The sequence below is a fragment of the Diplotaxodon limnothrissa genome, linkage group LG6 (genome assembly GCF_057381915.1).
Source record: "Diplotaxodon limnothrissa isolate DT_005_m linkage group LG6, D_limnothrissa_male_GT1.1, whole genome shotgun sequence".
Lineage (NCBI taxonomy): Eukaryota > Metazoa > Chordata > Actinopteri > Cichliformes > Cichlidae > Diplotaxodon > Diplotaxodon limnothrissa.
In genome coordinates, this window is record NC_140601.1 from 36,406,259 (window position 1) to 36,429,818 (window position 23,560).

General features: G+C 41.7%; 1 protein-coding gene across 2 annotated transcripts in view; it reads left to right on the top strand.

Moving 5' to 3' along the window:
- Positions 1-339: 339 nt before the first annotated feature.
- grk4 (G protein-coupled receptor kinase 4) overlaps positions 340-23,560 on the top strand; it is a 52,978-nt gene continuing 29,757 nt past the window's right edge. For both annotated transcript variants that reach the window (XM_085355151.1, XM_085355152.1), the window contains exons 1-3: positions 340-642; positions 13,566-13,661; positions 22,694-22,806. In XM_085355151.1, coding sequence (XP_085211277.1) covers positions 591-642; positions 13,566-13,661; positions 22,694-22,806 — 261 coding nt within the window. In that variant the 5' untranslated portion in view covers positions 340-590. The remainder of the gene's footprint in view (positions 643-13,565; positions 13,662-22,693; positions 22,807-23,560) is intronic.

Here is a 23,560-nt window from a genome sequence, read left to right on the forward strand (position 1 = left end):
GGGATGGGGGGGGTCTCCTTTCCTAGATCTTTCCAGTAAGCTCTCAATGTATCACGTTATGTTTTTCTTCCCGGGAGAAACTTGGAAAAAACCTCACACATAAACACGTTTTAATCCCAAATAAATGACATAACCATAGGCAGTTTCAGGAGGTTAAGTCTTGGACATGCATGCATGTATACATGAATGCACTTGTGTGTGGATCTGTGTGTAGTTGTGCCGCTTGTAAATTGATCCCTCCTGCTCTTGCTGGTTCGTTGTGCAGAGAAGGGGCGAGGAGGAGGAGGAGGAAGAAAAGGAGGAGGAGGGAGCTGAAACAGGAAGGAAAGCAGGCGGAGAGGGACGGGAGGGAGGCTGTGAATGCTAACAAGCCCCGTCGTAACCGTATAGCTGTGTAGGTAGGGTTTGATAACACATCTTGCAATGGAGAGGAACGACGACCACTATTAAAACTCCTACTATGCGCCAGCGCAGAGTCCGCCTTGCGCGCGTGCAGCAGCCTCACCGTCGTCGGCACGTTTGATCAGAAAAACCGTCTTTTTTCCTCTGAGTGAAATGTATCGCGACTGCTCGGGATTCACATTCTGACAATGGAGATTGAAAATATCGTGGCCAACACGGTTCTCCTGAAGGCACGGGAAGGTAAGTTCAGCTTAATGGCTTCAAGAATGAATCGTCTTTTCTCCCCCTCTTCGGCGACTTGGCCGTAGCTTTCCGCCTGTCCTTCTCGGGATTTATGCCTTCTCTGTCTCGCATCCCTGCGCAGTGCTTTGTCTCCGGGCAGAACCCAAACATGTTCTGCCGAAATCTGCTGCTCGCACAAGAACTGCACGCAGATTCACCGGGGCACCTTAACGTAAGGCCCCGAAGGCTGGAGATGAACAAGGCAGGGAGTGTTTGCAGCATCGTGCTTAGATGGCTGCGTTAAATGAAGGCTGTCGAGCGAATTTTTTCACACAGGCGGCAGTGGTTTGGTGGATATTTACGATGACATAACAGACATTTAATGATATCCACGTTATTGACTGTGGAGCGAAATTCGGCTGCGCAGCGGGGCTCTTTGCGCCGGTGCCTTCTTACCTGTCATTGTAGGTTTCGGTGTGTTTAAAGCCTAATTAGGCAGGTAAAGTCAGCGTGTGGTGTTTTGACGCAGAAGTATGCGGCTGCATTGGCTGTTGATTAGACGGGAAGGGGGTTATGTGATAGTGAGGGGCTTCTGGAGACTAGAAGGTAGCCCCGGCGGCCCAGGCTCCACAGCCTCGATCGTGCACACTGCTCAGTGGGCCGGGGATCCCACAGAGGCAGCTCACCTGGAGGTGGAAAAGAGGCGAGTATCCATCTGTTTTCCATGAGATGGCAGAGCAGCGAGGCCACTTTTGTAGCCAGTGAGTGGGCGCTGGGTGGGTGTGCAACACTGTATCAGCAGCCTGAGGAGGGGCGGGGGGAGAGAAGAAGTGTAATTACTGCTCAACGATTTCCACTCGTGTTTTTTCTCTCTTTCTTCCCCTTCCAAACAAAATCGAGCAGGAGGCTTTGTGATTTCAGATGATATTATGCAAGCTGATGCATTTTTCTCGAAAGCAAATTCACTCACAAGCCCGAAAGGCTGGAGTGGGGGTCGCGCCTCGGTGTGCAGAGGCCTTCCCTGCTTATGGTTTACATTATATTCAGAATGCGTTTCAGTTGGAGACTGAACGCCAACACTGCCGTGAAATGGATTGTTCACGGCAGCTGTGAATCCATTTCATAGCAGCAGTTGCTCCGTACGAGACAAAGCACCAGGCTCTCCTTTCGCTGCCTTTAAATGGTGCTCGGCAAAGGCTTCCCACGAATGTCCCGATATTACTGCACAAGAGTCGGATCTACAGGCTCAATACCTGCCGGAGTTCACCTTCTCTTATCACCCCCCTCGGAGGCCCTCGGAGCACAAAGATAGTGGGAAGAGCACATCTGTCAACAATTTCACAATGTTATACATAATTAAAGCACTGGAAACGGAAAGATTTATTGATTAACCGGATAGTCATTTAACAGGCAGTTGATCACATCAGTTTATTGAGCGAAAATACAAAGCTCTAGCTTATTACACCTTTACACTGTTTTTATTTGGTTGGAAAGGGTGGAAAGTGAAATCACCAGCACCACAAGCATCCTCCTTATAGTTAGAGTTGCGTTTTTATATTTCTCCCTGCTATGCTATTCACCATTCATTGTCTTAATTATCATTAAGCCTAAAACGGCCAACAGCCCCTCAGTTTATGTCTGGAAGGTTCACTGGAGACTAGTTGGATGTTAAATCATCTTTCCATAGGTGGGTGTTCTCAGCTGGCAAAGTCTTTCACAATGGCAGAGTAACTAGTTGCAGAGCGAACAGCACCTTTAAAAGCACACAAATCCAGACAGAAAGCAGCTTCTATGCATCACATTTCAGTGGCCTTCTATCCAAGAGTCTCTCTTTGGTTACCTTCATGCCATACTGTACATAACAGCGTTTGCGTGACCCTGCTGATGTGTCCTTCAGCAAGACATTAAATCACTTGCTCTGTAGCTCTCTGACCTCACTGTGGAGAGAGAAAATTACAGATTATTAGTCTTAAGCTGTGCAAACCAACTCGGGTTCTGTTGACAGTTTTCGTCTTCTCTGAATCACCGCTACACATTTGTTGGTGTCCAGAAAACTGTTGAGTGTCACTTTATACAGTCATTCTTTATACACCTGTGCATGTGAAACTGGGTGGCCACAGTGAGAAGTGTTATAATAGGGTGTGTTCAGTCTGGCACAGTGGAAATGACATGCGTCAAAGGAAGTGGTTTGAGATGACACTGCTCCTGATGCTCCACACCCCTGCCTATGCGAATTTCACACATGCATTTGTTATAAAATGTAAAAGGAAAAGCGTAACAATAACAGTATTTAATTGATGGGGAGGCGGTCTTAAACTGTGACGAGAAGTTAAACAGAAAGTCCCGAAGTTTGAAGACGTTTGGGGGAAGACCAAGAAGAAAACGACTTCAACCGAAAAATCAAGAGTTCCTCCTAACGCAGCAGTTTCATTAAGCATCCCGCGATGAAGTGTATTAATCATTGTGTTAAGCAACCATGTTCAATATTTAACTGTAAATAAACAAACCTGACCACTACATATTTGATGTGTGGTTTTGGTGGTTCATGTTCACAGAAAATATTTAATACATGACATTTAAACACGGGCACTTGAGATCATTAAAAAAAAAACCCAAAAAACTGTTATCATAGTTTGTCTTGCAGACTCCACTGTTTACAATACTTTGCAGGCACCTGAGTTGGCAGAGCACCCTATCACAGAGGAGCAGATGGTGGCGTGAAGAGTGCTGAGGAAAAATTATGTTTACTCTTCTGCTGTAAAAAGTTCTCCTCCCATTGCACTTATATGTCAGAGTGTTTTTAATGGCTGCATTGCAGAGACCTTTTGGTGATCAGTTTCAATATAACAGTGGTTTACGTGAAATGGGAAAGATGTTTAGGCACACACTGGTATATTGCTTTTAAGCAAACAGTACAGCTGTGTCTTAATTAGGAGATTATGAAGGAAGCCAGAAACTTTATGAGACACGTCTTCCCTTTGTACACCTGGAAAAATAAACTAATGCTGAAGCTTAATATTAGCAGTGGTGTTGTAAACAGTTAAAAACGGAAAAGGTTCCTAGAAAAATCCAGACATGTATCCAGTAATGCTGACAGATGACAGCACTTTAACATCTCAGGCTTAATTTATATCTTAGAACAAAACAAAATGCCTTAACTGGTATTACCATATGTATTAAAGCTGCACTTTACAAGTTTAAACTGCTGAGGATCATGGGTGTTGTAGTACTTTTTTTTTTTCAGCTAGCTCTCGGGCCTTTTGGTGAAGCTTGACTTGAAACTGCTAACACAGTGTGTTACTGTTGGCGAGTCTTTGGTGCCGGTATTAGAAATTAGTTGCCTTTGAAACTGCGTTTCCCAGAGTGCTCTTTGAGAGCCTGCATTGACTTGTTGTATTCAGCTGTGTGTTATAAATATAGTTGCTGGAAGAGGATTGGTGATGACATGATGGGGGCAAAGAGGAAAAAAAAATTTATCTCTTCAATCAGAACATTTTGTCTTTGACTGAATGATATTTAGTTTGTTTTTTTCATGTCATTTGATGGGTGTTTTCTGTTTGTTTCTGTAGAACAGCAGATATGCGAAGCTGTCACAGAAATCAGATAGCTTTAAAAAAAAATTACAAAACAATAAAAAACATCAGCAACTATTCTTAAATATTGAGAGACTGGAAATGCACTGATCTGACTGTCCTGCAATATAAGTATTATGCATTTGATAAATGGAAATATGCTCTTGTATCCTATTAAAGCAGAAATCTTAATTTGTTTCAGCTGTCACCAACTTTACATTCATCTCCTGGGACGCAAACGCAGTATAATCGCTAAGTAGTAATGTGAATTATCTACAGAAGACTATGGTAAAGGGTTAGATAACTCCACTGGAGACCTCGACATGTAATCACCAAGAGTTACGCTAAAGAGACTGAACCTACGTGGTATTTCAATCTCGGACTTTCTGGAATTAAATGTAATCACAGACCTAAAATGGAAGGAATGTGGATTGTCCAGCGCTCACATGAGCTTTGATTTTTTTTTTTTCTCTCAAATTTCTTTTGCAATAGAACAATACAGGTATAAGCAGATATGGCTGCGTTGGTGTTGGTGTCACTAACCTCTGTGCGTGCGCTGCCCTCTCCTTACCACCATTCAAACTTGAATCCCGTCACTCCTCTCAGACCACTTGTGAGGGTTTTTCTGTGACGTTAGCCAGCGTAGCTTTATTAGTTTTGTGGTTGTAGCTGGGCTAACACTCGTTGTCATCACTCTGGGGTGTTTCCTCCAGCTGAGGCTCATAAAACACATTGCTTTGTGACTGTCCCTTGATGTGGGACTCATTTTACAGTTATTACACCCACAAATGGGCTGTGCGGAGAACGAGATGCACTGTGTTGCGTACTCGGCTCTGCTGCATACCTTTAGCAGGGATGCTTAGCTGGGTGGCTGCTGGGATGTTCATTAACATGTCTTCTTGGCAAGCTGAGTAAACATGAAGAGGCACTTTTGAAGCACTTTATGAACATCTATTAAATGTTAAATGGGCATTCTTCCTACGACAACCCAGCTGTCAGTCTGCTTTTAACAATGTGTAGGTTATGTGTAAGAGCGGATTCGGAGTGTTGTGGTGACTTATGCTTTGTTTCTCTAAAGAGGTTTTTTAGAAGTTGTAGGAAGTGTATTAAATGCCCTTAAAGATTTTTCATGCTTTATACATTTTTCTTTTTATAACATTAATAAAGTCGCAGTTTTAGATTCTGTCCTTGGTAAATTTCACGTCAGTCCTGCCTTCAAATATGACTCGATGTGTTGTCCTGTTAAAGCTCATTTTCAAGGTGTAATCTCTTCTATGTGTCCTGTGCTCAAGGGCCCCGTTCTGGGAAGGCCTCTTTTCTGTGTTTCAGTTTTCCCTGCCAGGCTATGAAATTAACCATTCCACCCTTCGTTGAAGAGACAGCTGTAGATAACTCCCAGATGATTAACCTTTCAGTTTCTTCTCTTAAACCCACATGAAGTCTGTCGGTATCTTGCTCAAGTTTAGTCTGACCATGTTCCCGTACTGTCCTTCCCTCCCCCTTCTCCCCTAAGACACTGTGAAAACAAGGGTCAGTTTTCAAGCACGCCTCGGCTCGGTTTAATGGAATACCTCAAGCACAGAGACATGAGGAAGAAAAGGTCTTGCAAAACACCATAGCACGCTGCTGGAATGAGCACGGGAGCTTGTTTATGTGCAAAGTGCTGTGCTCTGTGTGTGTGTGTGTGTGCTCGTGCTTGTCATTTTGCTCATGTGAGAAATTGCTTGTCCTACCTGATGTGAGATCCGCTGCCCCCCCCCCCCCCCCCCCCCCCCCCCCCCCCCCACGCACTGCCACGCACTTCTTCGTTTGTTGTCACTGGAATTTACTGTGATGTTGCAGCGTTCCTCGCAGTTTTGCACGCGAGCCACTCTTTCTCTCAGGGCCATATGGAGGAGGAGGAAAGTCTGGTTATAAAGAATTAATGAAGGCATAACGGGAGAAGAGAACTGTTTATATATGGAGGGCAGCAAGAGGCTGAATCAGAACATGTGAGCGAGGTGAGGAGTAGAGCAGAGCAGAGCTGGCTGATATTCACATGTTTCTCTTTTCCTCTCTCTCAGCTGATGTGTGTCTTTCAGTGCAAGTATACAGATGGATTACCTTACGCAAACACTGGGCCTTTGCTCTCAATAGGCAACACAGATACTCACAGCTAATATTTTCCTTATCAGGGGCTGCACCAGCCAATCACACACTGTATGAGAGTGACTGGGAAAGCAACAGACCATTCATTTATCATGGCCAGGCTCCATTGTGCCTATGTGCGTGTGCATGCTCGTATTACAATGGGCCTAAACTATGTGTGACCCTCTTTCATTTCCTACTATTTAAGTCGTGTTTTTGGGAGACGGCTGCGGCAGTCCAATACAAACCTCCACCTATGCTGCTGCTGTTGGACAGGCTTCAAATCAGAAGAAGCGCCGAATATTCAGGATGTGATTGTACTGAGTAAGAATATCCTGGTAAACATTATTATCAGTGTTTTGAAAGTTAGAAAAACGTTTCTCATGTGCAATGTAGTTAATTTACTCAACAATGTTTTTGGCTTATTACCTCTCTCTGTGCCAAAAGTACATGGTGACCCCCATCTTTGACCTTCACGCAGCTTTTTATGTCAGAGTTCAAAGAAGTAAACCTTCACGTACTCATTAAAAGTCACTCTGCGTAAGTGTGTAGCCTAACTGGCTGAATCATATTGTGTGAATACGGGCTGCTTACTGCCACGGTCAGGCTGTGACTGTCACAGACGAGTTGGATTTTCTGGCCTTGTGGCTGTTATTCCGAGTGTCAGCATGTGACATGTGTTCATCAGATGGCCGGGCGTCTTCCGCCATATGGTGATTCAAAATAAAAACGAGTTGTGATGACAGCAGCGCTGCTCTATGTTCACGGTAACATCTGAAGAAGCTGGGAATCACAGCAGAGAAAATACTCGGTGATGGTGTTTTGTCGTTTAAGTGTTTTAGAACTGTTGTTTTCTAGTTCCCAATATCGGAGCAAATAAGACTTTTCATCTTATTTTTAAATAACGCTTTTTTGTTAGAGTGTATTTTTCTGAGTATTAAAATGATCATTTGTGGCACACAGAGATAAAAAGTTGCCCTCCTCCTGATGTCAGTGGCACCAGCCACACAAGGGCCATATCAAGGCCAGCAAACTTGGGGTCTATGTGGTTATTACTTCGAGATGTACCTCCTGCCTAAATGTTATTGCAGTTTTTTTAACATTTTTATTGCAGTTTTAGTTTGCTATGACCCTTCATGGCGATGGTGGGATAATATAATCTGATTCACTAAAGAAAACATGTAATGTTTTTGAAAAACATGACAAAGGTTTCGCCATATCTCGACTCAACTGATCTCTAGAAGTTGTTAGAAAAACAGGTTCGATCCACGGAGGCTTCACCTTGTACCTTACTGAACTTTCTGCTGCTTGGTGCCTAAAGCCCTCAGACGTCTTGTGGAGTCCATGGAGTGCAGAGCTGTTTTGGATTTAGATGCATCCTCGATGCACTAATCGTCTGACTGATTTGCGTCTCTGTTTTGTCTCACCTGTTTCCAGGCAGAAACTGTTTTTGTCTCACTTGTAAGGCCTAATTGTACTATTACACATTCTGTGAAATAACTAGTGAACTCTATTTGAACTGGTATTAATAAAAGGCAAATCTGAAGTGTGGATTTGTAACTGCTGCAGGAATTAGGATGTGGCTGGGCAGGGGGAGCTGCGCTGAAACGATACTGCTACAGTCGAATGTGCAACCTCCAGTCTGGCTTCTTCTTTCACTTGAGATGAAAGAGAGATGAAAGAAGTAAAGGCAGTGATATAGGGATGTCACCGGACTGAATTTGTCTTGCACATGAGCTACAAGCACACCAGTGATCACAGAGTAGGAGAAAAAGCAGACTCAAAAGAGGACAATGAATGTACATTCATTAAAGCAGCCATAACTCACCTCAGACAGAACTGCAAACAGTAGCTCCATGAAGATACTTAGTGTACACATGTGCTCTTTTTATTTTTTCTGCAGTCTCAGTTTTATACGTGTCTAACCGGTTAGACTTGAAACTTCAGAAAATACACTAAAATACACTTCAGGAAGATAAATAACACTGCTAGTGACTTTGTCTGCTATAATTTGTATTTATTTATTTATATATATTTGTACGTATATAATTTCTCTATTCACATTTGAACAAATGGCACTTGTGTCCCCTTTAACAAATGACAGACTGTTGGCTGTTATCAAAAAGAAAGACGTGGTTACATAAAGTTACTTTAAACAAGCTGAGTGTTATGTTGGGTCATCTATTCAGCTGTTGCCAAAGCAGTTTTTCTGGCCTTTTTTGTGGCATTTTGCTTTGGTTGGATGGGTGACAGTACCGAGTGACAGGAAACAAGGGGAAATGGAGAGGGGAGTGATGTGAGGCAACTGTGGCCAGTCTAACTCAAACCAGAAAAGCTGGTGACATGTTGCTACATCTTACTGATGTACGACCGGGATGACCCCGCTTTCTATAACTTTTTTTCTTTCAGGAAAGGAATGTGCATTCTCGCATATCCTCAAGCTGCATGTCTTGTTTTTGATGTCAGACTTCCTCAGTCCGTCTTAGGTTTTTTTGTCTCGTCACTGCAGCACATGCGTTGGACTTTTGCAGATCTTGCTTGGTGATCTCAGCGCTGGCTGTAGCTCGGCTATGAATGAGCAAAACTTCTCTGAAGTCAGTGTTTATGGAGGGCCCCGTTTTCTCGAAGGGGAGAACCAAAGTTAAATAAATACTTGCTCCATCCTGTCTGCATTAAGGGCCTGCACACATGGCTTTGACGTCAGAGTGACTTTAAACAGGGTGGGGTGGCCCAGCCGGCTCTGACAAGCATGAGCACACTCGCGCATACACACATTCTTCAAAAGCTTGCTATTAAAATCTTTTTTCTTTTCAATATCTTTGTCTATCTGGTGTTTTTTGTCAGTTATTTCCTGTTTCCTTCTCTTTCTTTCCATCGGAAATTTGAGTCTCGTGTAATTTTACAGTATAGAGCCCATTAGCTGAAACACTCACATTTCCTACTCACAGTATAAGAAGGCAATACGAGAGAAGTAAATCTCTGTCTATTTCTTACTTTCTGCAGAGCAAGTTTGATTGTATTCATCAATCTTGCAGTGTTTTTGGCTCAATATATTTGCAGACTTTTCCTGCAACTGGCCATCATCACACAGCAACAGCTGTGCAACAGCCAATCCAACATTTGGCTTCAACATTTTTCTTCGTTGGCCTCTTTTGTTTGTGTATTCAGTTTTCCTGCAACAAGGAAACATAGCTTTGTGTGTGTGTGTGTGTGTATGTGTGTGTGGTGTGTGTGCCCTGGAGCCTCACAACAGGTCCGTCAGCATACCTGTCTTCAACAACCTGATGCCACATGATTTTAAAAGCTTCATATATCAACAAGCAGTTCCAGTTAAACAGTGTAAGTTTTCTCACGGTTAAAAGAAAAAAAATAATTTTTTTTTGGTAATGTGTGTACTACTGTTGCATGTTGCATGTAAAACTAATTCAGGCAGTTTGTTCAGGGTGAAAATCAACAAGCAACAGACAGCAAAGTCAGAAAGTTGAACTCTTTCATATTTTATTTTTTAAAGTAGTTTGATGCAGAAGAAGATGTATGAGGATGTTGTTTTTGTAGTGTTCTGAGCGTGCACACTGTTCGTTCTGCAGGTGTTTGACCGTCATGGCCTCCTGTGAGATTTTGTGCTGAAGCTGTCACATGTCTCTGCCAGGCCAGCTGGTGTCTAGTGAACTTTGGGGCAGAGGATTTCCCTCTCTGTTTTCATAATCAAACTGTCTATGTTGCTCACTCACACTTAGGCTGGCTGATGTACTGATGTAACATAGTAATCGAGAAAAACCAACATTAATCATTTTAAATTCACTGACTGTGAAACAAGAAGATGGGTTGCTCTCTTCCCCTGATAGAATTTTTTGTCACATATAAATACTAATGTTTTTTTTAAATTATTAAAACATGCAGAAATGCATCTACTTTTAAATTTTTAAAAGAAAAGATTTTCAGAATTAGAAATGCACAGACTTATCAAACATTAATACTGGCCCCTATTCTCCTTGTTGACTGTCACAGTACTGTGAGCGCATAAAATGTCAGTATTGCATGTTTTAAAATCAGGTAACCACTTGCATAAATTTACCACAAGCTTCAAACATTTATCCACAAAAAGTCCACAACTATCCATCCATTCATCCATTTTCTTCCGCTTAACCAAATCATGGGAAAACATACCAAACAAAAAAACTTTATCTATTCCAGGATTGTTGACAGATTTTCACATGTCTGCATATTTTACTTTTAAACACATAGGATCTTGATATTCAGAGATCTTCAGACATAGTCATAAGAGTGTTGATCATCCATTTGTCTGCGGCATAAGCAAACACGCAAGCCTGTCTGAAGGGAGGAGGTTTTCAGGAAGGTAGACTGCCTTGTATTTGCATCCTTTTTGTATAATAGACAGTCCAGAGGCAGATATGAAATGATTAGAGATGAGAATTGGCTAAAGACATTTAGCTATTTTTATCTTTTTATTGTCCCCTTTCCACTGATGATGGATAGGGCTGTGCGATATGACCAAAATCTCATATCCCGATATAAGACATCTATCGTCCGATAACGATATAAATCACAAAAATTCTAAATTTTTTGTAAATTCTGTGAATCTCGGGCAGCTCGACTTGCGTGAAGTGTTTCCAGCTGCACGTTGCGTACCTGGAGTCGAGTGTTTTAACCGATGCATGAAACTATACATTTTTAGACATGAGTTGTAACGGCCGCCGTTTTCTTTGTGAGTATTTATTACACAGCGTGCTGCGGGGAAAAGCCTGTTCTAACGTTTGAGTCTAAGGTTTATTTTTTAGCACCTGGTGGCTCTTTTTTGCTTCTCATCCGTAAACACTCTGAATACTCTTTCACATGATTCAGTTTATTTTGAAAAGTCTCAACAGGATCTTGAGCTTTATTGTGAAATGTTTATGTGGAAAATAAATAAGCGGACACGTGCTGCGATGGTTTTATCGTCGTTGTTGCTAACGACAACGCATATGCTTGCTCGTCTGTAGTGTGGTTATATTAAATACAAGAGAAAGAGAGAACTTTAAGAAATTAATATAGCCACTACAGTGACCATCAAAACGATGAAAAAATATTGCCGTAAACAGTTTATTTTGCGACACCACGAAACAAACGATAAAATTAAACGATAGACGTTTTTATATCGTCATCCGATATATATCGTTATATCGAACAGCCCTAATGAACGAGATTAATCTAGAACCAGGTCTTTGTATTCCTACTAGAAAAAAAGGACTGCTCCTAGTCCCTAAAAGCTGGCACCACAAAATAGCTGGGCTCTAAAGTAGGAACCTCTGACGCAAGCGGCTGTGGGAGGGAATATTCATAGATTATTCACAGATACAACTGTGATATTTTTATTTATTTATTTATTTTTTTGTCTTCCTTGTATAATTCCCCCAGCCTTTGTTAGCAATGATTTGGGATGCACAAGTAGGCCATCATAATAGTGGAAAATGGGTAATTGTGAATTTGTGTTGAACCATGTGCTTTGTCAGGATGGTCCTCCAAGGATCATTGTTTTTATATATTTTTATGTACGCTTTGTAGCTTTTATTAAGAAAGGATAGTGAAGAGAAGGCAGGAAAGCTGTGAGATAGCACAGAGGAACTTTACTGGCATTGTGTAAACCATAAAATACCAGTCCTAATCAAATGATGTTGTAATCAGCAAATGTGTGTCGAGCTACTTTTTAAAATGTTGATCACCTATTTTAATAATGGCCGAGTTTGCAGACAGATGTTATAAAATATCAGATTTTCTCTTTAAGTGTGTGTGTGTGTGTGTGTGTGTGTGTGTGTGTGTGTGTGTGTGTGTGTGTGTGTGTGTGTGTGTGTGTGTGTGTGTGATCCAGTAATGATGGAATGATGACCTGTGGATAATGTCCACGGAATAAGGTTGGAACAGTATCCACACATGCTCACATCTAGCAAATATCAGGAAACCATCCACTTTGGATTTGTACTTACAACTTACATAGCATGAGTGTGCTACAGGCAGGATACAAGAGTACTGGTTGCCCACTATGAATTACATGGATAGCTTTCTGCTATATTCTTACATTGGCTCAGTTGGACATTGCGTAGATTTTGTGTAAAGGATCTGGCTGGGTGTGGACTATGTAATGTCTGCAGCATAGCCGGTGTAGCTGAGCTTGAGGCAAGAGTTTGAGATGAGAAGGTCATCGAGGGGAAATGCAAGGGATTTCCAGATGAGACAGTCTGCAGGCAAACCTCCTCAGTTGGATTGTTTCCCATTCCTGACTTCTTTTCTTCCCCATTTCTCTGGACACACACACACACACACACACACACACACACACACACACACACACACACACACACACACACACACACACACACACACACACACACACACCCCTGCTGCTATTGGAATGAGATTCCTTGTGAAATATACAGAGTGACTGGGGTCCTCTGTAGAGCGCTGTTGGGCCTTGAGATCGTTTACCACTCATATCAGGGTCGTCTGATCTGCCAAGACGACTGCCCAACATTACTGTGTGTGCGTGCGAGTGTATGTGTGTGTGCACGCACACGCATTTACGAGAGAGAGAGACACACAATATGTGTGTGCCCCATGATCTTTGAAGCTGTCAACATTCTTCACCACATGCCCTGCCATGATGCATGGAGGCGACTGGTGAGATGAACCACCTGCTCTGGCCTCTGGTCAAAGCAAGGTCAACATGAACAAGCTTGTGCACACCCACACACACGCACATGCATAGACGCGCACACACGGTTCCCATGAGTCTTAAAAAGTCTGAAGTATTTCATTTCATTTTGATAGTTATGAAATGTCTTAATCTTTTCTCTTGTGAGAGGTTTTAATTTAGACATGTGGTTATAACTGAGACTTTTCCTAACACTTGAAGTGAACCTATTGTGCTCATTTCCATATTTCCACCTTTATGTTTTTTGACTGTACTAGAATTGTTTTCCATAATTAAAAAAATAATCCTTATTGGATGAAGTAAAGGATAACTAAATAAAAACAAGCTGTTTTAGCTCCTCTCCCTTTCTTTATTCTGATTGGCTGATCCTTGCACACAGTAGGTTTGAACAGCAGATGGGTGGGGCTTATGTCCTCACAGCAGCCCTATTCATATGTTTGTGTTGAAAATGCCAATGGATGGAAACTGTTAAAGACTCCAAATGCAATATTAAAGCATAGATGGGCTGACGAGGAAACTCTCATTTTGTGTCTCAGGTGGAGGAGGAAAGAGGAATGGCCGCAGCAAGAAATGGAAAGAGATGCTAAAACTCCCGCACATCAGCCAGTGTGAGGAGCTACGTCGCACCATCGGTAAGAAACTGGTAGTGCATGTGGGTGTGAGACAAAAAGATAACTTGCCATGCTGTGTCGTTGGGGTGGGCCTGACTCTGTGAGGAAGTTCAGATTGGACTTCCTTCCTGTTTCTACCCGTCTCCACCCGTAGTTACAAGCAAGGGACAGGAAACCCTGTGTGTGTGTTTGTGTGCGTGTGACTGAGACAGGGAATCTGTTTGTACTGCTGTTTCTGAATCTCAAGCTCTCCTTTAACATTTCTGCTGTGCTTGTTCACACATCAAATGAAAGCATGCTCACCCCAGCTTCCTTCCTTTTCTCAACCTCCAGGTCTAACTTGAAAGTACTGGCAGGATTTTCTCTTTGTGGCCCCCGACAAGAGTTCTACTCTTGGGCTTCATTATCTTCTCACCTCCCCAGCCCCCACCCACCATGGTTCCCTGAATGCCACAGCACAAGTGTGTGTGTGTGTGTGTGTGTGTGTGTCTGTGTAATAGTGCGTCACAGCTATCTTTGCCAGAGATTGCAGTGCTACCCTCCCCCACATACTCGCATACCCTCCCTCTTTTCTATCTCCATGCCTTTCCCTCCCACTATCTGCAGCTCTTTCCCTCTCTCTCACTCTTTCAGCCACTTCAGAGAAACATAAGAGTGGCAGAACAGGAGAGTTACAGAGAGCACGAGTGGAAAACAGAAACACAGAGGGAAAGAGAGGCTTTTTACAACGAGAGAAAAGATCTTTCGAGGACAGGAGAGGATAGGAAGAAGGCAGAGTCAAAGATGTAGATGCACATATTCGCGGAGGACATGTCTCATACTCGGTGTTGATTGCACTCGTCGTCGTGTTGATTTCAGATCGCAAGTCTTCATTCATAGAACTAATTATCCAAATCTTGAAAAAAATCGATCTCCATCTCTGGTCCAGCTGTGTGCATTCTCACCTTTTTGTTCCTATCCCAGGTGATTTCCATGTCCGCCTTAATAATAATAATAACTGTAAGTGGCTGTACAGTTTCTGGAACCAAGTTCAAGTTCAAATTTTATTTGCCACATGCAGTGGCAGGTTGCCACTACAGGCCTTCAGTTTCATACAGGAGAAACTGAAGGCCTGTCTGTGGCAACCTGTCCACAGTCAGGTGAACTTTCATATTCACAGTCATGGTTGTGTCTAGGAGTTGCAATACACCAGCTAACAATCACAATGGATATGGACATCCTTACCCCCCAACACACACACACACACACACACACACACACACACACACACACACACACACACACACATTTCTTTACATGCTTGTTAGGCATGTAGTTCCTTGGGGAATTCCCCAGTGTGTACTTATCTCTTCTCACCATTCTCCCTTCCTCATTCGGCCTCTGATTAACACTGCATCCTCATCTTCCTCGAACTCAGTACGAGTTTTGATACCAACAACCACACTGTTCTTTTGTCCCGACATTAATAACCCTGCCACAGCCTCTCAGTCATGTATTTCAAACAACAAAGCAACAGTTCATGAACTTAAGCCCAGGCACACCTCTATCACAGGATATCCCCTGTGTTTAATGCTTGTCCCTCTTCTATTCATCCTCTGGATCCTCTCCCTTTGATAGCGTCATACTTCAACATGATGTGGTTGGACACCAGCACCATTAAATCGCAGATGAAAGTTTACTGGCTCAAACTAAAATGATAAGTCAGGACATGATTGGTCCCAAACCCCCAAATGTGCCTCACCATCAGCAACTCCACTCTGCGTCTGAGTAATTTTTGGCACTTCTCTCCTTTAACCTCAGCGTGTCGCAGCAAAGAACATTTTTTTCCCCAGGAATTTTTTTTTTCTTTACTTCCAAAACTTTTATCCATGCCTCCAGCACATCCAGATGTTGCTACTGCAACTGCATTCTTTACAGTACAAGTAATCAAACTCCTGTACAACTCTGCTAAATGCCGTAGTCCTGCAACCACTATTACTCCTGTCCCTTCAAAACTTTAACTGGGCTCCTGTCCCACACCAGAATCCATTTCAGAGTCCTTCTGTTCATCACCACACACCTTCCATCAGCCTCTACTCATTTAATGCCAAATTCTTGTCAACCCCAATCAGGACCAAGCGAAAGAATTCTTTAAAGCTCTCTCCTCCTGGATCATTATCTCCAAGCCAGCACTGATGTTCAGATCACTACTCAAAACTCACGATGTTTATCCGTTATTTGTTTGAATGTGTTAGTTTCTATGATCATTTTTGCTTTTTTCACAGCCTCCACTGCCTTTGTCTGGACAGACGTGTTCGTAAGCTGTAGTTTAACTCAGCGGTCCCCAACCTTTTTTGTGTCACTGACCAGTTTATGTCCGACAATATTTTCACGGACTGGCCTTTAAGGTGTCGTGGATAAATACAACAAAATAAAACCGATAAAAACCCTGAAAACCATAAATTTCACACCCGAGCCTCAACTCTCGTGGCCTGGTACCAAACGACTCACGGACCAGTACCAGTCCATGGCCTGGGGGTTGGGGGCCGCTGGCTTAACTGGTAGGCACAGGCCTAGAACAGCAAAGCAGCAATTCTGGTTATTTAATGTAAAATCTCTTTGTGTAACCTGAAATCAATCCATCTATTATTATTATTATTATTATCATTATTATTATTATTAATGTGTGAGGAGGATGGTACCGAGCACATAAATATAACCTTGCATGTATTTATTCCCATTTGGATATTAATGTGCACAGGATTCTAAAAATGGGCAATAAGTGCCTGCCCATGTGTGTGTTTGTCCTTGTGTGTGTGCATGCGCGCATACAGCAGCTGTTAAGGTTTATGTACGTCACTATTACATAGATGCTATTGCGTAATTTCCCTATCACACTGAGTACAAGATCAAAATAATCCTCCTGGTGTGCTTAAACACACAGGCGTGTAGTTATGTGCGTGCACACATACACACGTGCAGAAACACTCACACTTGCCCGTTCAGAGTGCGAGCACAGTGGACAGAATACAGTGTAGCGACTGATAGCAGAGTCTTTGTTGTGTCTTGATAATGTCAGGCATTTGACCTTAGCCTTGACAAGTGAACGGTAATTCTAGGAAGCTTAGATTACATTATGTGGGCTGCAGGCACTTTGTCTGCCAGCCTTAGACCTCTCTCTCCATCTTTCTTTCTTTTTTGTCCATCTCTTTCTTACCATTCTATTTTTTTGGCATAGTTAATACATATATTATATGGGCACCTCTTACTTTTGATCACTGCAAACACCTTAGCATGTTAACATGGTCCTGAAAGCATAGGTATTTTGGATGGAGACTAAATGCTTGTTGCATAGCAGCAGTGCGCACTGGCCGTGCAGGTGTCTGTTTGCACACAAACACGGGCATGCACTCCTGCACCCATTGCACGCTTGTGAGCATTTAGCTGACTGTTCACTGTCTCACTAATCTACTCTGTCTTGGTCTAAATTGGAGTTTTGATTGAGTTGTAATTACAGCTGCATTCACTGGCTCAGACAGTTAGTATCCCGTGCTAGTTCGAGCCTTACAGTGCTCCCTCCTCTCTTTTTAATCCCCTTATTTACCAGTTCCATTTTTCTCTGACACTTTGTTGCCTTGTGTGCGTTCCCTCTTTCCCAATCTCCTTTCATATTTGTTCATATTTAGGAAATTGGATAAGTTCCTCATAAGCAAGGAAGACATTATTGAGAAATTAGGGGGGTTTTGCAGTTGGGGAGCACAAAAAGTATGAGTAAACATCCTCATAGAAATATAAATGTAGATAAGGAGTATGCAATAAAAGAAACAAATGTATGTGCTTCAAATTGCTTAAACTACTCCCTTCTACACAAATGACAGTCAAAAAGTCAAAAGCATTAGTCCAATTAAATTTTATATCGCATCAGCTCACAATAACAATCATCTCTAGATGAATCCTTTAAATTGTAAGGTAAAGATCCTACAACATTAGAGAGATTACCCCAACATTCAGGCAGTCACCTTTGAGGAAGCACAACTGTGAAAGAAACCTTGGACAGAACCAGTATCAGGAAGGGGCAACTATCTGCCTCGACTGGTTGGGATGGAAAACCATGTACAACAAATAGGACGAAAAATCTACTGGAGAGAGAAGGCACAACATCAATGAAGTGGATCTGCAGTGTCATAGAAACGCTTTGTTACCATTGTTAAAAAATAAAGAAAAATTTCTCCAGTGTTTATTCATAAAAAGATTTGTTGTGTGTTGCAAACCTGTGAATGGGTACAGCAAAAATCAAACACTAACAACTGGTGTAAATGTACTATTTATTTAAATAATTCTGAGAAACTTACTGAGTAAAAATGAAATGTGACACAGATACTTTTCTTAATTTTGACAGTCCTACTGAAAAACAGGTATATTTTTGCAATTAGTGGGGAAAAAAAATGCTTTCCAGACAATTTCACAATAGTTTCTGTGGCTTCTTTCTTACGCAAATTAGATGTTGTCACCCTAAAGAGTCAGCCAGTTGTGTTGTGATTCAGCAGAGAACTGCCACCACTGGAGCAACAAGCAAAACTCGTCATTAGGATGAAAATGTCCCGAAATACTTGAAAAACTTCTCATGCTAGACTGAAACCTTGTCAGAGGTCATTTTCTCTGAACAAAAGAAATGTTTGTTTAATTTTCAGAACGGCCGACGGGACGCCAACCCAAAGTTTCATGTTTTTTGTCAGCTGGCTGAACTCACTAGTCTAATGCTCAGTGAGAAATTAAATGGTGAAAAAAGAAAGCATTAGAAAGTTGATCTATACCTGTTTGTCAGGACGGGTAGGTTAGCCTCAAAACTATCCGATAATTTGTTGTAATGGATAACGAATAGTAATAATTACAAATGAATAATAATAATGAAATTTCTGATGATACAGAAAAAAGATTGAAAAAATGTTCTTGATGCTTACAGCTTGCAGGCAGCAGCATTTAGAAGTGTAGGAAATGGAGGCGAAATAAGATAAGATAACCTTTATTAGTCCCATGCATGGGACTAATAGCCTAGGATGTTCAGGTAAAAGTGTAAAATAACTGCTTAAAGCCCTTGTTTTCGACATTACTGTACATTTAGCAGGAACATTTTTCTCACGTATTTTGCATAGTACTGTTTTGTTGCATGTTTTTGAAGTCTTTTTAGATAATTAGTCTCAATCGGACACTGACATGTGCTCTTGCTTTCAGACATGCCTGGGCTTGTCTCGTAGTTGCGCACATAGGGCATTTCAATTCATGGTATTGTTATAGACTGTTATATCACACTACGACATTTTTATTATACAGAAAAATGTATTCTGGTTTTATCACGGACGATATTGTAAAGCACAGCCTGAGCTGTTTCTGATTGTTGAGGCCTTTGAGTTATGCGAGGTGCGGTGCAGCACCCTGTGTGCTATAGCAGAAATGTTACAGTCTTATGCTTTTGAAAGTAAAAAACAAAAACCACTAAAACAATGAAAATATAAAATGTGTTGAGTTCTGCCTCTGGGTCGGTTTCACACACTTTATATGCAGTACTTTATATTCTGGGAGACTGTCTTCACGGCCACTGTGAGGGGTGTTAATGCATTCAGTTGTCTAAGAACAAGAGATATATAAAGATCAGTTGTCTTCTTTGGCTTTTGTTTTTATTAAAGAGGACAAAGTTAGAGCAGTTAGAGAATGTCTTGGTTGAGCAGAGTGCAACAGTAAGTAAAAATCCATTCTCACACTTAGTCCAGCAGTTCTTCAGCACTTCACTGGTAAATTTTCTAGCACTGGTGGTTTGTTGCTTGAAAATTACTATCAGACTAAGCCAATGTTGATGTTGTGCTTTGGCCATTTATTAGTTTGGGTATTCTCTACCTATTTTCCTAAATTGTCAGCTATCACAGGAACACAGGCAGGGTACACTGTGCACAAGATGCCAGTCCATTACAGAGCCAATGCAGAGACAGAGACAACCATTCATGCTCACACTAAAACCTATGGGCAATTTAGAATCACCGGTTTGCCCGCCATGCATGCCTTTTGGACTCTGGGGGAGGAAGCTGGGGTCCCTGGAGACCATGTGGAAAATATGCAGAATCCTCACAGAAAGGAGGTTTGGACCAGGAATCTTCTTAATGTGAGGTGACTATGCTAACCACTGCACCACCATGGCCTCTTCAAGCTTTCTACTTCACATGAAATATCTTGACATAGAGAAGACAGCCTGAGCTGGTTCTCCTCTGTCACCACCTCTACCAACACCACTTCACAGTACAGCTTTTTACAGTGCCGATGATCTAATGGTTTATTTAAACCAACTGGATGATTAATTAATTTGCATTTTATATTTTGATTTCTCTATGCCTGCTAATGAATATGGGACGAGTATCTTGCCCTGTCTCTTTTTACCAACTTCCTGTGGTTCGCATCGCCTATTGTCCCCTGTTAAATAAAAGCCACTTGTGCTCTCGTAATCGTACGCTGTCAGTAACCTCTTCAATGATTGTCAAGAGTAGCGCGCGAGCCACATTTGGGGATACAGATGTCATACACAGCTACACCATTGTTCTCCTCCAGCCAGACCACTCCACTCCAGAGTTCAAATAAACTGCTCCAAATACTGTTCAAACGCTCTGAAATTGCCTTCATCAGCTATGAGTGTAAAGGGCTTTCCCCGCTCCCGCACAGAGCTGATGGGGAAACACCAAAGCAGGCCTCTGAAATCTTGGTGATCAAAGATGACAGATAATGTCTGAAAGCAAGTGTAACAAAGTACAGTATAAAGTTTTGTGAAAGGGCTTCTGTTGGTCAGATTTTAAATACAGCAGCCTCATTGTGTAAAGGGAAGTAATAAAAAAAAAAAAATCCTATCTCTATTCTGTTTGCTGACCAACCTGATAAGTTAGGTGCTGTATTCATGTAAGTGGCAAGTTTGAATAGGAAACGCTGAGCTGCAGAAGTAAATCCTGTGTAATAAACAGTGCAGAAGAGAGGGCTGTTGTGAAGATTTCATTTACTGTTGGAGGTTTGCCTGTAGCTGTCAGCACTCCCAAATTTTCATACCTAGCATCTCTCTTCCTCTGTGTATATGAATGTGTGTGGCCTGTTTTTGTTTGTATGTTTATCTTGCCTGTGTGCCTGCGCATCCTTAGCGTCAACTAATGATGGAAAGCTGGTACAAGAGGAAATATGACTCAAATGGACACCATTAGTGCTAATAGGGCCAAAAATGCTAAGATATGTACAGAAAAAACAGATATGTGACATCATGTGGTGTTTTTCTTTTCTTTTTTTCCAGAAAATAATACGTCGCTTTTTCTTTCTTTTTTCTTTCTTTTTTTTAAGGTAGAATTCATTTTTTTCCGTGGTGTGGAGGCTGAATTTCTTTTAACTTGACCCTTACATTTTATTTTATTTTTTTTTATTTTTGTGTAGATCCCCATTACTTTGTGGAAAATTAATAGCTAGATCTGTCTGGGGGAAAAAGTGTGTTTATTTGTAGGAAAAACCTTGTTTTAGCTAAGACGTATTAGATATAAAATAATGAGGAAAAGTCCTGACCCACTCCCTATTTGTTTATATTTTACTTCCATTCTGCATTCTACATTTCAGTCTGCTCAAAGTGCCTCCATCTGTATTTTCAGATGGAAAAAAACCCCCTGTTTTTGCTTTGTATACGATATTTCCATCTAGGTTTGCATGTTTCAAAAAATCACTGCACACATTTTACATTTTTCTAGAAAAATATAAAAAATGACGGGTGGCTGAAAACCTCTGCAGAGTACTGTAGATAATCGCTTCTCAGATTCCCAGTTTTTAAGCTTTTCTTTTACGCAACTTCAGTGTCCATTATCCTAATCTATTGATTATAGCAAGTATTGCTTTTCTTTGGTTAAACATGCCAAGCAATACAAATACAAATCTTTCACTCTGTATAATAAAAAACAAAATATACGCTGGGGAAAAAGTTTAATTTTTAAAATTTATTTATTGTATTTTTTGTAAAGCAGCTAGTTAGTGCTAGCTTGTTGTTAGCTAACAAAGGACGAGAGGACTGGTACGTTGTCATTGTAAAACATGGACGTCGCTTTCAGGTGTGAAAAACGAAGCTTCTTATTTGTAGACCACCAGATGACAGTAAGTGTGTTTGCAAAAAAACTCCTATAGAAAATGGTTTTCTGTCTTGAACTCTGGAGACATTTGTTTTTCTGAGCTTGTGGACTCAGCTACTCATTTTAGCTCAAACTATGTTTGACATACATATTATGTTTCAAAATGGTGGATTATCTGCGGCATGCTCGTTGGCTTATGATTTTGTGACTGACAGCCAGGTTGTTGTAGTAAGTGTGCGGTTTTACACACAGACCTGCCCCTTCTTGTCACATTCCACGTCAAAACACTAAGATGGCAGCTGTGAAAATGCTCATGCTGAGGTTTAAAATGTTTAAAAGGGCGCTTCACAAGCGAATGGGGTGATCAAAATTGACAATTCGTGTTTCTACACATACTGTAATTTTTAGTGTTTCTTTGTGCTCCTCAAAACAAATTTTCAGACATTAAGCCTGTCCTGTATTTTGAAATGTATATGTTTCTTTAAATGCATTTTTTTTTGTATTTCATGTGGATGGAGATGTGTTTCAAAACAGAAGCAGAAAAAAATTGCTTACTGTTTTGCTGTCACCAGGAAACGTGACAGTTCCTGCCCTTTAATTGCCCTTTTGCGACTATTTCGAGTTTAACTGTGAGAACTATAAAAGGCATCCACCAGTTCGTTTCTCACTTTGGCTCACAACGCAAAGTTAATTCAAATGAAAACAATTTATCCCTTAAGCCCACTAATATAGTGATATAGCTCAATGGTTTCCAACAATTTTTTGTTTCGCTGGGCAAAAATATACAGTTACTTACAGTTTCATGCTGCAGGGTTATCATTTCCTCCTAGCGTAATCATCTCATGGACTCGCTGGTGTAGCGTAATGTCCAGTGTGTGTTGTATTACATTTCTCCTTCTATCTCCCTCCCCCTCATCTTTTTTCCTTCCCCTGTCTTCTTCTCAGAGAGGGACTACACTAGTCTATGTGAGAAGCAGCCCATTGGTCGGCTGTTATTCCGTCAGTACTGTGACACAAGGCCAGAGCTGAAGCGCTGCATGGAATTTATGGATGCTGTGGTAAGACTTTGAGTCCATTGCAACTACTCTGCATATTCTCTGATATCCTTATAAGTATTCTTGTGTCTTACAGAACCCCCTTTGTCACCTTCTTGCCAGTCTTTCACTTTCTCCGTCTTTTTTACCTTCATATGTCTATGATTTCTCCCACGAGACCTTCCTGGATCAGGGCCCGCAGAGCAATGGACAGGACAGGAAAGGAAAGTCAGTGCAAAGTCCCCTTGCCTGTTCTTGGCAGTCACATAGGGAGGTGGGTGGGGTGGGCGTAGTGGGTGATTAGCGACTTAGAGAAGCTGTCAGGGAGCAGACTCCTCCCCTTCCTCCATGCACTCCTCCATGAGGTCAAGCCAACGTCAGAGGCAGGTCCCCTGGGTGAGCAGGCAAACACAGGCCCAAGCTTGTGTCTAGGCCCCTGATGGTATGCAAGAAGGAAAACAGGCGAGGAATTTAATGGGGTCCTAGATTTGTGTTGTTTTTGTTTCTTTTAGTTTTAGGGTTTTTTTTTAAGGTAGGCAGACACATATATACACACCAACTGACAAATGCTTGAAATTTAATGAGCAACTTTTTAGTCGTCAACATGTGCCACGAGTCTCCCCGAGGACTTTGTGTCTTGGCTGATGCGTAGTAGTGCTGCTCAGTCCCATTCGTCTCTGCGGAGCGTGTTTTCAAACAAAACACACGGCGCAAAGCAGTCAAACTCCAGACTGTGTCCCTGCCTACAGCCATATTTGACCAAAGACACAATCTGTGA